Below are 15,282 nucleotides of genomic sequence, written 5' to 3'. Positions count from 1 at the left end.
AGATGATTTTTGAGGCCTCTGTGGCAAAGAGTGAGGCCTCCTGACTCTTCACCTCATGGAGGTCCTCCTTGACCTCGACCTCCATCGTCTGAAACACATGCTAAGTGCCAGATGCTGAAAGGTTTTTTTTTTAGATTAGAGATACAGCACTGAAACAGGCCCTTCGGCACACCGAGTCTGTGCCGAACATCAACCACCCATTTATACTAATCCTGCACTAATCCCATATTCCTACCAAACATCCCCACCTTTCCCTATGTTTCCCAACCACCTACCTATACTAGTGACAAATTATAACGGCCAATTTAACTACCAACCTGCAAGTCTTTTGGCTTGTGGGAGAAAACCAGAGCACCCGGAGAAAACCCACGGAGACACAGGGAGAACTTACAAACTCCACACAGGCAGTACCCGGAATCGAACCCGGGTCCCTGGAGCTGTGAGGCTGCGGTGCTAACCACTGCGCCACTGTATAGGTTGATTATTGCACTCACAGTATCTCAGCCTGAGTCATCTAAAGGAACCTAACACACAAATAGTAGCACTGAGAGATTGTGAAAGAGTCCAAAACTCAGAGTACCAGACACTGACAGACACAATCTGAAAACTACACACACATGGATATAGAATTGGCTAACTCACAGGAAACAGAGAGTGGGGATAAATGGGGCATTTTCAGATTGGCAAACTGTAACTAATGGAGTGTCACAGGGATCAGTGCTGGTGCCTCAACTATTTATGGCCTATATTAATAATTGCATGAAGGCACTGAGTGTTTTGTTGCCAAATTTATGGACGGTACAAAGATAGGTAGGAAAGCAAGTTGTGAGGAGGCCACAAAGTGTCAGCAAAGAGATATAGATGGGTTAAGTCAGTGGGCAAAAATTTGGCAGATGGGGTATCATACGGGAAAATGTGCGATTGTCTACTTTGGCAGGAAGAATAGAAAAGCAGAATATTACTTGCATCAGAGAGACTGCAGAATGCTGCTGTACCGAGGGATCTGGGTGTCCAGGTACATGAATTACAAAAACGTTAGCATGCAGCTAAGGCAAGTAATTAGGAAGGAAAATGGAATGTTGGCATTTTTAGCAAGGGGAATGAGTATAAAAGGAGGGAAGTTTTGCCATAACTGTACAGGGCATTAGTGACATCCCAACTAAAGGACTCCACACAGTTTTGGTCTCCTTATTTAAGGAGGGGTACACATGCATTGGAATCAGTTCAGAGAAAGTTCACTCGGCTGATTCCTGGGATGTTGGATTGTCTTTAGTTTAGAGATACAGCACTAAAACAGGCCCGTCGGCCCACCGAGTCTGTGCCAACCATCAACCACCAATTTATACTAATCCTGCACTAATTCCACATTCCTACCACATCCCCACCTGTCCCTATATTTCCCTACCACCTACCTCTACTCGGGGCAATTTTTATAATGGCCAATTTACCTATCAACCTGCAAGTCTTTGGCATGTGGGAGGAAACCGGAGCACCCGGAGGAAACCCACGCAGACACAGGGAGAACTTGCAAACCCCACACAGGCAGTACCCAGAATTGAACCCGGGTCGCTGGAGCTGTGAGGCTGCAGTGCTAACCACTGCGCCACTGTGCTGCCCTATTGTCGATGGCTGCCCTTGATGAGACAATGCTCGCGAGGGATGAGCAGTGATCACATCGTCCAGTGGTTCGCCATGGATCTTGATATAGAGGGGCAGTGTCGGGGAGCAGGCTGGCAGAGGACCTTTGTCTTCCAGACATTTAGCTTAAGGCCAATTCTTTCATATGCCTCAATGAATGCATCGATCAGGGTTTGAAGCTTGGTCACTGGGTGTGTGCACCCGCAGGCGTTGTCAGCGGATTGCAGCTAGATGACAGATGTTGGAATGGCCTTGCTTCTGGACTGGAGGCAAAGTCAGTTCAATAGTTTCCAACTCGTACTATAGAGTAGATCGACTGACACAACAGCTGGTGGGCTGAAAGAACGCTGGAACTACAAAAACTTGCTGAAAGCCACGACATATGTGGCTTCTTCGGCACTGTCAAGATCATTCACGGCCCAAGTATCAAAGGACCTACCCCACTGAGAGCAAAGAATGGAGTGACACTGATCAAGGACAGAGAGGCAGTCAGCACTCATTGGAAGGAGCACTTTGAATATCTCCTCAATTGCGATGCCGTCTTTGATGTGAGTGCCCTTGACTACATTCCACAGCATGCTACCCACCATGACGTCAGCACAATCCCAGACTGACAGAGATTGACAGCTAAAAAAAAAATAAGGCCACCGGCATAGATGGAATTCCCACCAAAATTCGAAAATACAGCAGAGAAGCACTCTTGACACAAATACATCGTCTCAAGTCTCTCATGTGGAAGGATGAGAGCATGTCAGGGATTTCCGAGATGCCGTAATTGTGACCATCTTCAAAAAAGGTGACAACCCAGACTGTAGTAACTACAGAGGGGCAGCCCTGCTGTCCGTCACAGGGAAGGTCATCACAAGAGTCCTTCTCAACCGCCTCCTCCCCATGGCTGAAGAGCTCCTACTGGAATCACAATGTGGATTCTGTCAATCAAGAGGCACAGTGAACATAATCTTCACAGCAAGACATTCCCAAGAGAAATGTAGGGAGCAGCAGCAACCTTTCTACATGGCCTTCTCTGACCTGACAAAGGCCTTCAACTCTCCAAACTGGGAGGGATTATGGAACATCTTCTTCAAATTTGGCAGCACGGAGAAATTCGGCACCATCGTCTGCCGACTGCATGATATGTAATCATTGGCAACGGACCTACCACTGACCTAATCCCAATGCAAACTGGGCTCAAGCAAGGCTGTGTCATCGCACCAACGCTCTTTTCCATCTTCCTCCCTGCAACATTCCACCTCATCTCCTCACACTCAAACACAGTACCAGAGACTGACAGATACAGAATGGATGTCACACTCACAGTACCAGAGTCTGTAATATACAGAATGAATCCCTACTGCACCAGAGACTGAGAGCTACCGAATTACACAACACGCTCAAACACAGGATAGGAGAAAAAAGAAATGAAATTAATTGCACGCTCACATGCAATAGCAGAGACACAAGGACACAGAATCAGCCAATATGTGTCTTCCCAACAACAGCCAGGACATTTCCAGGGAGCTTTACATAAGAAGCGGCTCTTTCAACAGAAACTGGGGTTGGAGACAGTCTTTGGGAAATATACTTCCTGATTGCAGGAAGGGTGTTTGTGATTGGTTGTAAATGTTTAATCTGATTGGATGGCGAAAGAGACCAATTAGAGAATTACAATATGAAACCTTTGTGACATCACTGCCAGTCACCCAATCACAATCTTAATTTTCCCCCATCCCTCATTAGCATAGAGCTGTGGGATTGTCTATTTAATCCGCACTCGGAAGGGGTTTGGTTTATTTCTGTGTCTGAAATTGAGACTGAAGATGGTTGAAGAGAAGAAGAAAGCAGCTCCTAAGAAGGGCGCCAAGAAAACCTTAAATAAACCGTCAGCAAAGGGCGGCAAGAAGCGGAGAAAGTCGAGGAAGGAGAGTTACTCCATCTACATCTACAAAGTGATGAAGCAGGTTCACCCCGACACCGGCATCTCCTCCAAGGCCATGAGCATCATGAACTCGTTTGTGAACGATATTTTCGAGCGCATCGCGGGTGAGGCTTCCCGCCTGGCCCATTACAACAAGCGCAGCACCATCAGCTCCCGGGAGATCCAGACCGCCGTGCGCCTGCTGCTGCCCGGGGAGCTGGCCAAGCACGCCGTGTCGGAAGGGACAAAGGCGGTGACCAAGTACACCAGCTCCAAGTAAAACTGCACAATGGACTGAAAAACATCCCAAACACAACGGCTCTTTTAAGAGCCACCCACAATCTCTCTGAAAAAGCTGCATCCGAACATCTCTATTAAATCACTTTAAGATAATGTATAATATAATAACGATCCCACTACTGTGTTTGTGTCTTCTGTCCCATGAACCCATAATGCGCTCATTCGCCTTTCCTTTTTTGCTTAAAGCTGTTATTTTTTTTGCACAGCCCCTGAATGACCGCTTTAACAGCTGCTTTCAGCGGGAAGAGTCAGACCTCCGTTCCTTCACTCTATTCCTGAAATGTGAACTGATTCATCATTTTATTAACAGTAACTCTCCGCAGTGTAACAGCCCGGAATGGGATCATTATAGAGCAGATTAAGGGCAGTTTGAGGATTCGATCCGGCTCCCTCTTTTCAGAGAAGGACACAGGGCTCTGATTGAAGATAAACTGAACGTTTCGCTTCAGGGAAATGCTGTGAACAGGGATTTAGTACCTCCCGGGACAGTTTGAAAGCGATTGTGGGAAGATCCACAATTTAAACAACATTTAAAATCCGCGTCTCTGATTGGTGACGAAAGGAGTTGAATAAAAGAAAATAAAGAGAAGGGATTTTAAATCTTTGACGAAGGATGACATTTATTTTAATCCGCTCCTTTCCGAAAATGAAATTGGCGGGCTTTTTGAAATTGACAAATTCTGTTTCTGAGGTTGTGGTGGGTAAATCTCGCCCTCTTCTGTTGTCAGTGACCTGATTGGTGATGTATATAGGCAAATAAGGTGAATTAAGTACTGACCAATGAGGAGAGTTTTCAGTCTGTAAGTACAGTAAATGCAGTGGAAAATATCCATTCTTCGTGAAAGAATTTGTGAAAATGTCTGGAAGAGGAAAGACCGGCGGCAAAGCTCGGGCCAAGGCCAAGTCTCGCTCCTCCCGGGCTGGACTGCAGTTCCCGGTGGGCCGTGTTCACAGGCTCCTGAGAAAGGGCAACTATGCTGAGCGTGTGGGTGCCGGAGCCCCGGTCTATCTGGCTGCTGTGCTCGAGTATCTGACCGCTGAAATCCTCGAACTCGCCGGTAACGCGGCCCGGGACAACAAGAAGACCCGCATCATCCCCAGACACCTGCAGCTGGCCGTCCACAACGACGAGGAGCTCAACATGCTGCTGGGAGGGGTGACCATCGCTCAGGGCGGGGTGCTGCCTAATATCCAGGCCGTGCTGTTGCCCAAGAAAACCAGCGCTCAGAGCTCCCAGAAAAAGCAAAGCGGCCAAAATATCATCGAATAAACCAAAGGCTCTTTTCAGAGACACCGACAGTCTCTGTGAAAGGGCTGATTACTGTCTGATTCCAGAATGTCAGTAACAGGACCGAAGCAGATTTATTTACAATGTTCAAGCAACTATTTCAGTGACTTCTCACTGTCCCCCGAAACCCTGTCCAATTTATTACTTCCACACCGAATTTGAGTTATTTGTCCCGTTACATTTTGCCGGCAGTTACAGATGAGTAACCAATAATATTACAGATTAAAGCTGTTCGTAAAATATGGACATAACCATCCAAAATCTTGTTTTTTATTCCGCTTTTATCAGCACAATTTCCTGGCGCTATTTTACGAACAGCTTTGAAATGGTGCCAGGAATTTGCTGATAAAAGCGGAATATAAATGTTTTTTAATGGTCATACATGTATATATATATATATATATATATAAAACGATCAGCTTTGGATAGATTTTCCAGTAATCGCTTCTTTCCGATACTGAAATTGGCGGCTTTTTCGAATTCAAACTTTGTCAGGTCGACAATTTAAGCCAATGATTTGCTGCATTTTCCAATTCGAAGCTCTGCGATTGGTTAAGACATACGAATGGGAAGAGGGTGACCAATCAGAAGTGGGCTCGGGCTCAAACTGCGGGAATTCCAGGTCCCTGAATGATTGAGCTGAAACTGATCAGTTTCACAAACCCTGTCAGTTTCAGTGCAGGAAACACCGTCTCGGGAGAAATAACATCACAAGTGGGTCTGGTTCCAGTGACCGATTCAACGGCTGCTGCAAAACTCCCGGATTCTCTCATTGCATCGAAATCATTTTGAAATTCTATGAAAACAATGAGTGATTCTGGAGGAGTGATGTGGCTTTTCACTGAGGGCATGTGTCGACTGGGGAAATAGCTAACTGGAGAGTCTCGGGCACTGTTTACACAGCACGTTTACAAAATCAAATCCACTGCACATCCTTGCTACAACTGAAATATCAAACTCGGGGATTCCAGTTTTGTATCCCGAACACAGCAGATTGATTGAACTGTTCTGAACAGCCTATCCCAGCTCCCATTTCCAGGTCACTGCTTTCTCTGTGAGGTGGTGGGTGGCTCTTCGAAGAGCCTTTGTTGTGCGTTTGCTGGAAAGGGTCAAGTTGTTCAACCGCCGAATCCGTAGAGAGTGCGGCCCTGCCGTTTCAGAGCGTACACCACATCCATGGCAGTGACCGTCTTGCGCTTGGCGTGCTCAGTGTAGGTGACCGCATCCCTGATCACATTCTCCAGGAAAACCTTCAACACCCCGCGAGTCTCCTCACAGATCAAACCCGAGATTCGCTTGACCCCGCCACTGCGAGCCAGGCGGCGGATTGCTGGTTTGGTGATGCCCTGGATATTATCACGAAGCACTTTGCGGTGCCGCTTTGCTCCGCCTTTGCCCAGTCCTTTGCCTCCTTTACCTCTGCCAGACATGGTGATTCTTCACTCAGATCACTGCAGTACATGAGTAACAGAATCCTTCAGGATCCTTTGTATACAGACCCCCTGGACCTGGCTGAGAAAGGCAGAGTGAGAGCAGGGAGTGGAGGAGACAGAGTGAGGATTAAACAGAGAGCGAGAGGGAGGAGACACCCAGAGTGACAGACAGAGAGAGAACGGCCCCTCATCTTTCAGATCCACCTCCAGTTTCCTCCGGGCTGCCAATTTCAAACCCTTTATTAACAGTAGAACCGAAACCCAGCTCTCCACACAAACCCTTCCAGACTCGGCATTCGTAGTCAAAGCCTTCCAGAAAGCCGGAGCTTTTAAATATGGTCCCGCTACAATTAACACTCAGTAATGTTCCCACCGAAACACAATCAATTCGATACTAAGAAACCTCCTCAGTAACATCACCATTTCCACACACATCCGCTTCCAGCAGTTTACAAACACCTTATTACAGCTGTTTGGGGAATCTCCTGTGTTAAGATTGGAGTTGGAAAGCGGCCTTTACCCGGCAGTATTATCGGCTCACAGTGAACCTGCCGACTGGTCGACTCAGCCATGGCCACAATTTCTATTATGAAGATTGCACCTTCACAGTCTACATCTAAATCTTCATGCAGTAAATGTGACAGTGCGTCAGCGATAGCATTCTCCTTTGAACTACGATATTCAATGTTACAGTCAAACAGTGAGAGAAGTACAGCCCACTGCAGCATCCTTGATACTGCCATTGTCAGTATTGTAGACTTTGGTCCCAGAATAGCTATTAGTGGTTTATGATCTGTTACTAGCGTAAAGTTTCCACCCAACAAAATCTGGTGAAACTTTTTGTTTCCAAAGATGATTCCAAACACTTCCTTTCCTATCTGTGTGTAGTTCCAGTCACTCTTGGTCAGGGTACGTGACACAAATGCTCTGGGCTTCTCCTGACCATGATCCACAACATGACTGATTGCTGCTCCAACTCCATATTTTGAAGCTAGCTTCAGTTCACCATTTGTGTGGTAATGAATGTGTAGTGTGTCACTGGTCAAGCTTCTCTTACATGCATCATAAGCATCTTGTTGTGCTTTAGACCATTTCCATTTCACATCTTTCTTCAACAACTCATGTAGTGGAGCTAACACCATTGCATGCTCAGGCAGAAATTGCAAGTAGTATTGGACCATGCGTAGAAAAGTACTAAGCTCAGACACATCTTTTTGTCTTAGGGTCTTTGACCATAGCCTCTATCTTCTCTTTCACTGGCTGTAGTACTTTTCATTGATTATCAGGCCAAGGTACACCACCTCAGATTGTACAAAGGCACACTTGTTCTTTTTCAACTGACACATTGTGATCATTGAGCCTTTTTAACACTTCATCCAACACTTGAAAATGCTCTTCATTTGTTACAGTCATGATCAACACATCATCCTGATTGCACAAGCAATGTAGCACTCCTTGTAAAATCTTACCCATTGTAACTTGGAAGAAGTTTGGAGAAGGCTTCACACCGTACGGCAGCTTTATGTAGGAGTATAACCCCATGTGTGTGTTTATTGTGAGATACTGCAGATTCACTTGATTCACATTGAGCTGTGCATAAGCATGGAATAAATCCAACTTTGTGAATAGCTTGGATCCTGCTAAATCCGCATACAAATCTCGAGATCAGTAGTGGATACTTCTCATAATCCACTGCCTGGTTCATTGTGACATTGTCGTCCCCACATAGACTGATGGTTTTGTCTGACATGGGCACAATGACAATTGGGTTTGCCCAATCACAGTGATCAGATTTCACCAGCACACCATATCTCTCCAGATTCTTTTGCTCCTCTTCAACCTGGGTTTTGGAAGCATAAGGAAGCAGCCAAACTTTGCAATATACTGGTTTGGTATCAGGCCTGATTCAGATGTGAGCTTTCACACTGATTATGCCTTCATAGCTGTCCTCGAAAGTGTTCCTGTAACAATTCAATGCCTGATCAAGCTCCTTGGTTGTTTCAACTTGAAAAAACATGCTTCCAGTCTAACTTCAGCTTTCAAAGCCAGTCTTTCCCCATTATTATTGGTTTGTTGACATATCTCACTACCTTGTCGGGGAGAGGCTGGCATAGCAGCAATGTCACTGAACTAATAATCTCACGACTCAGACTAATGCCCTGGGGATATGAGTTTAAATCCCACCATGGCAGCTGGTGGAATTCAGATTCAATTCATTAATGAATAATATAAAATCTGAGCAGTGGTGCCATGCAACTATAATTGATTTTCATTAAAAACCATCTGGTTCACTCATACCCTTCACAGAAGGCAATCTGCTGTGCTTACCTGGTCTGGCCTGTATGTGATGCTGGCCCACAACAATGTGGTTTACTCTCACCTGTCCTCTGAAATGACCTAGCAAGCAATTCAGTTGTCAAGGGCAATTAGGAATGGGCAATAAATGCTGGCCTTGCCAGTGATGCCTACTTCCACTGACCTAATTTTTTAAACAATGGGTAACTTGAGGGGCCTGCCCTTATGTTGGATATTGCACTCCATTTGCCCACACATTTCTCACACCTCACCAGAGTAGGTTTTCAATTGACTGGTGCTCTCAGTTTGACGGACATCACTGACTTTGCTCCCATACATTTCTCTACTCATGATGGAGCAATCCATGGTCGTAGCAATGTACTGTTTATTTACCAACAACATTATACAAAAGTCTCCATCATTTGAGTGATTGCTAGTGGCATAAATGCTGTACAGCCCTTGCTCCTCTTTGGTTAGGCACTCTGGATTCACTTCAAGATTGTGAACTCCACCCTTATAACATCACTGTTTTCCATTATCACTGGAATTAGTTCCCTTTCCTTCTTTGGCCTCTGCTTGACAATTAAAACATTTTGCATTTCTGTACTGACATGATTGGGCTGTGTGGTTGCCCTGATGGTGATAACGACACTAAACTGCTATCATTGGCACTCTTCTGGCTATGTCTGTCCACTTTAGACTTGGCTGAAGCACTTTAACAGTGGACAGAAGCCTGTACTAGTTACCTGCATAGGACAAAATTCCCTAACATTCTTTGATGCCATCTCCATGGAAACAGCAATCTTACACACAATCTCAAAGGTAAGATTTTGTGTGTTTAGTAACTTCGATTGGATTCTTTTGTTCACCAAATCCACACACAAATATGTCTCATAATGCATGGTCTAAGAATGTGCCAAAGTTGCAATGTAATAGAAATTCTTCAGTGCCACAATATACTCACCAACTGCTTCACTACTTTTCTGATTTCTGGTTCCAAATTTGTAGCATTCTGCTATCTCTCGTGGCTTTGGATTGAAATGTTCCTCCAACTTGGTGATATTGTTTTGACTGGCACATATTTTGCTTTGTTCAGAGCAGGAAGCTTTGTCAGCATACCATACACTTCCAGGCCAATTTCCACAAGCAAAATTGTTTTCTTTTGCTCAGGAATTGCCTTATTCTGAGTCTTGACCTCCTCACCTTCCAGTCCCAAAATATTCTTAACTCTAAAAACATGCCCATTCTTTCCATATAGGAACTGAATGGTGCTCAAACCCTCTCATACGTTGCCATCTTTCAGCTGTATCCCATGAGTACAGCCAAATTTCCTCAATGAGCACGAAGACCGTGCGGTATCCTATTCAACTCAGGAGACAGTCTGAGGCTCAGGCTGTCCACAACCCAGCCAAATTCTCCACTATCCGAGCAACTAAGTCACCAGGAACTGGCTGATCTTGTTTACTGCAGTCCCTGCTGCTGTTTTCTGCCTATATTTACAGACTTTATCTTCCCCTTGTTGCCATTTTCTCTATAATATTCAGGTGGGTCGAGCAGAGAAAATGGATACCAAATATGGCCAGTTCAAGGAAGTGTTTATTCACGCCATTACGTCATCACGTCATGTGTGAATCACGTTCTGATCACTCCTTCCAGATGTGCGTCTGAATAAGTGAAAACCCCCCCTCACAATTAACAATGTTACCTTTCAGTGTTTTGTGGAGAAATTTCACGGCGTGTCGTATGTCATTAATGTGTTCGTACAAATTTCAGAAAAATATGGAGTTGCAAATGATTTGCCAGGAAATCGTCTAAACATATCTCCATGTCTCCCACTCACTCGCAAAGAACTGCAAACTCACAGATTCAGAAAGAACCCAGAGATAGAAATTAATGTTCAGCACAGCTAGAGAGATTTGCACTAATGCATAGCTCAAAAAACACTTGAACACTGCATTTTGACGCTGTGACTTAGTTGGTCGAAGTACCTCTTTAATGAAAAGGTCAATCCTCGGTTCAAATCCCCTCAATGCCTGACTTTCACTTGGTTTTCCAACTACTTTATTGAGCAGCACAATAAGACAGGACAGTAACAAAAGCAAAATACTGCAGATGCTGGAAATCTGAAACGAAAACAGAAAGTGCTGGAAATATTCAGCGGGTCTGGTGGCATCTGTGGACAGAGAAGCAGAGTTAACATTTCAGGTCTGTGACATTTTATCAGAACTGCTGAAATGTTAACTCTGCTCCTCTCTGCACAGATGCTTCCAGACCTGCGGAATATTTCCAGCACTTTCTGTTTTTATTTAAAACAGAACTCTATCTGTCTTTGATGAGCGAAGGATTTCGGAATGGATGTTTGACGATTGTCCCTTCTTGCACAAAAATTCACTGCAAATACTATAAAGGTACCTCAGTCAACCACACCTCCTTTGAAAGAAATGTGTTCATCATTGCATTTGATCTGAAAACCACTCTTGACATTAATCTCACTGAATCAGAGTGTGACGGATTGTATCTCTCAGTGTGTTCATGTCACTATGTGCTGCTTTCCACCGAGTCTGGGACACGATGCAAGGTGGAGGATTTGTCCGAGTTTTGGATTATATTGTCAGTTGAGAATGATAAAAACTGAAAGGAAGCAAATAAGAAATCCTTGTCCCCAGATTTGAGAATCTGTAGAACCACTTTGGGAAAGTGAATCAGAACAGAATGAAGGGTGAACTATCTGATTGCCCAGAAGTGATGAAGACACAGCTCGATCAGCACGTTCCCATGGTTTATGATGCTGGAACATTCCTCACACAGAAATTATTCAACTCAGTAAAAATATTCTTACAGCTGATAACTTTGCTACCAATTGAAGGACTGTCGAATGTGGTTATCAAGTCAGAGTGAAAAGTTTATTAAACTTGGTTCCATTCAGTCCAGCTGTCATAAACTTTGAACCTTTATTCATTTTATAAACAGTATTTGAAGGGTCTCGGTAACAATGTTCAGTGTTGATGAGAGTAGGGTCTGGGTGAGAAACTGCTGAGTGTGACAGGGTCAGGACTGAATGCAGGAAGTTCTCTAACAGTCTCTCTCTCTCTTTCTCCCTCTCTATTGCTGATGGGATTGAATTCATTGACAACTGGCGGCTGCTGGTGTTTGAATAAATGAAGTTCCTTCCAACCATTTTTTGATTGACAGCTACAAAGAACTTTTTTGTCCCCGGACACAAAAATGAGCAAAAGTGGATCAGTGTAGGATGATTCTCGGTCTGTATAAAAGGGGTGTGATTTCAGCTGCCAAGGTCCAGTGGTTAAAGATTTCAACATTGAAATCCACTGGACTTATCCCAGTTTGGTTTAAGTCCTGCTCACAGAAGACCTATTCAGTGATTTTAATTATTTTTAATCTTTAATCCTCAATTTCCACAGAACGCAGGCACTGAAATAACTCATACTCCTCACCATTGCTATCCATTATACAGGTAGTGGCTGCATGGTCCAATGGAGACACACTCGGAGGGCCCTGGGAGACGTTTCTTCTCGGGTTTTCGGGCTCTTTTGGTCCACCAACAGCAACCGGATGTCTGCTGAGGAACTCGGAGTGCCAGGCCGCTCAGAGGACAGACTTCCCAGGATCAATTTTAATCAGGGGACAAAATATCAATGGAAGAGAGCATAAAAAGTCCGAGGATTGAGGCTGAAATCCCTGATGTTTTGGAAGAAACCTGCAGATGTGGGACGTTAATATTTGCTCGGTGCAGATTCATTTTAGTTCGTTATTGTGTCCTGGGACAAACAAATGGCTGGCAGCTGTCAATCCAAAAAATAAAAATCAGAAGATTCTAGCAATTTCCACCCTTGCAGCTCTCAGCAGTCTTGGTTGCATCCCAACCAGTCCTAATGACTTATCAACATGAAGTACAGCCAGCCGTTCCAGTATCTCCTATTTATTAGGGGTTATGTACAAATGAATCCATTTGCAAATTATTGAAAGTGAGTGGTTTTATTGAAGAGGGTTTAAAGGAGGATGAGAGAATCGTGTGTGACAATGAAGTGGAATCAATGCAAGTAAAATTAGCGGGAACTGGAATGAAGGGGGTGGGGATCTCCTGGTCACATGGACTGATTGCAGAATTTTATAAAGATTTTTTTCATAGAGATTTTAACTCCATTTCATTTTTGTTATTTTTTTCATGGGATGTAAGCATCGCTGGCAGGACCATCATTTATTGCCCATCCCTAATTGCCCTGGTTTTGGTGAGCTGCCTACTTGAACCACTGCAGTCCACATATTATAGGTACACACACAGTGCTATTAGGGAGGGAGTTCCGGGATTTTGATATGCCCTCGGCAAAATAGATCCAAGTCACGATGTTGTGTGGCTTGGAGGGGAGGTTGCTGGTTGCAGTGTTCCCATGTATCTGCTGCTATTGTCCTTCCAGGGAATCAGGGGGAAATCTCTCCGCTGGTTGGAGTCATACCTAGCACAAAGGAAGATGGTTGTGGTTGTTGGAGGTCAATCATCTGAGCTACAGGACATCACTGCAGGAGTTCCTCAGGGTCGTGTCCAAGGTCCAACCATCTTCAGCTGCTTCATCAATGACCTTCCTTCAATCAGAAGGTCAGAAGTGGGGATTTTCGCTGATAATTGCACAATGTTCAGCAGCAATCATGACTGCTCAGACACTGAAGCAGTCTGTGTAGAAATGCAGCAAGACCTGGACTATATCCAGGCTTGGGCTGATAAGTGGCAAGTAACATTCATGCCACACAAGTGCCAGGCAATGACCATCTCCAACAAGAGAGAATCTAACCATCTCCCCTTGACATTCAATGGCATTACCATCGCCGAATCCCCCACTATCAACATCCCAGGGGCTACCATTGACCAGAAATTGAACTGGAGTAGCCAAAAAAATACTGTGGCTACAAGAGCAGGTCAGAGGCTAGGAATCCTGCGGCAATTAACTCACCTCCTGACTCCACAAAGCCTGTCCACCATCGACAAGGCACAAGTCAGGAGTGTGATGGAATACTGTCCACTTGCTGGATAGGTGCAGCTCCAACAACACTCAAGAAGCTCGATACCATCCAGGACAAAACAGCCCACTTGATTGGCACCCTATCCACAAACATTCACTCCCTCCGCCACTGATGCACAGTGGCAGCAGTGTGTACCTTTTTAAAATTCATTCATGGGATGTAGGCGTCGCTGGCTAGGCCAGTATTTATTGCCCATCTCTAACTGCCCTTGAGAAGGTGGTGGTGAGCTGTCTTGAACCACTACAGTCCATGTGAGGTAGGTACACTCACAGTGCTGTTCGGAGGGGAGTTGCAGGATTTTGACCCAGTGACAGTGAAGGAACCACGATATAGTTCCAAGTCAGGATAGTGTGTGACTTGGGGGGAACTTGCAGTTGGTGGCGTTTCCATGCATTTGCTGCCCTTGTCTTCTAGTTGGTATAGGTTGCGGGTTTGGAAGGTGCTGTCGAAGGACGCTTGGTGCGTTGCTGCAGTGCATCTTGTAAAAAAAATGGTGGTAGAGGTCGGGTGTTTGGAAGGTGCTGTCTAGGATGTTAAACGCTGCTGCCACTGTCCACCAGTGGTGGAGGGAGTGAATATTTAAGGTGGTGGACGGGGTGTTGATCAAGTGAACTACTTTGTCCTGGATGGAGTCGAGCTTCCAGAGTGTTGTTGGAGCTGCATTCATCCAGGCAAGTGGAGAGTATTCCATTACACACCTAACTTGTGCCTTGCAGATGGTGGACACGGTTTGGTGAGTCAGGAGGTGTGTTACTCAGAGAATAACATAAAAGGCTTTGCTATGGATACCCGCATAGGTCCTAGTTATGCCTGTCTTTTTGTGGTGTATGTCAAACATTCCTTTCTCCAGTCCTACTCAGGGCCCCACACCCCAGCTCTTTTTCCGGTAGAATGATGACTGTGTCAGTGTCATTTCCTGCTCCTGCCCCGAACTGGAAAACTTCATCAACTTTGTTTCCAATTTCCACCCTTCACTCACCTTCACATGATCTATCTCCGACACTTCCCTTCCCTTTGTGACTTATCGGTCTCCATCTCTGAGGATAAGGCTGTCCACTAATATTCATTCTAAGCCCACTGACTCCCACAGTTACCTTGACTACACTTCCTCACACCCTTCTTCTTGTAAGGACTCCATTCCATTCTCTCAGTTTTTCCATCTCAGACACATCATTTCTGATGATGCAACCTTCGACAACAGCACTTCTGATGTGTTTTCATTTTTCCTCAACCGAGGATTTCCCCCCAGCTGTGGTTGACAGGGCTCTCAAACATGTCTGACAAATTTCCTGCACTTCCACCCTCATCCCTTCTCCTCCCTCCCAGAACTGCAATCAAGTTCCACCCGACCTGCCTGCACATCCAAAGGATCATTA

At 45.1% G+C, this 15,282-nt stretch overlaps 1 protein-coding gene across 1 annotated transcript; it reads left to right on the top strand.

The window, feature by feature from the left end:
- Positions 1 to 4,709: 4,709 nt before the first annotated feature.
- On the top strand, positions 4,710 to 5,090 carry LOC137360591 (histone H2AX-like; the record flags this gene model as incomplete). The annotated part of the gene is made up of 1 exon (XM_068025984.1): positions 4,710 to 5,090. A coding segment is annotated over exon 1 (381 nt), but the record flags the coding sequence as incomplete, so codon positions are not given.
- Positions 5,091 to 15,282: the final 10,192 nt, after the last annotated feature.

Source organism: Heterodontus francisci, unplaced genomic scaffold (assembly GCF_036365525.1).
Source record: "Heterodontus francisci isolate sHetFra1 unplaced genomic scaffold, sHetFra1.hap1 HAP1_SCAFFOLD_59, whole genome shotgun sequence".
Classification (NCBI taxonomy): domain Eukaryota; kingdom Metazoa; phylum Chordata; class Chondrichthyes; order Heterodontiformes; family Heterodontidae; genus Heterodontus; species Heterodontus francisci.
Note: the sequence above shows the minus strand (reverse complement) of the source record. Positions and strands in the feature narration are given on the sequence as shown.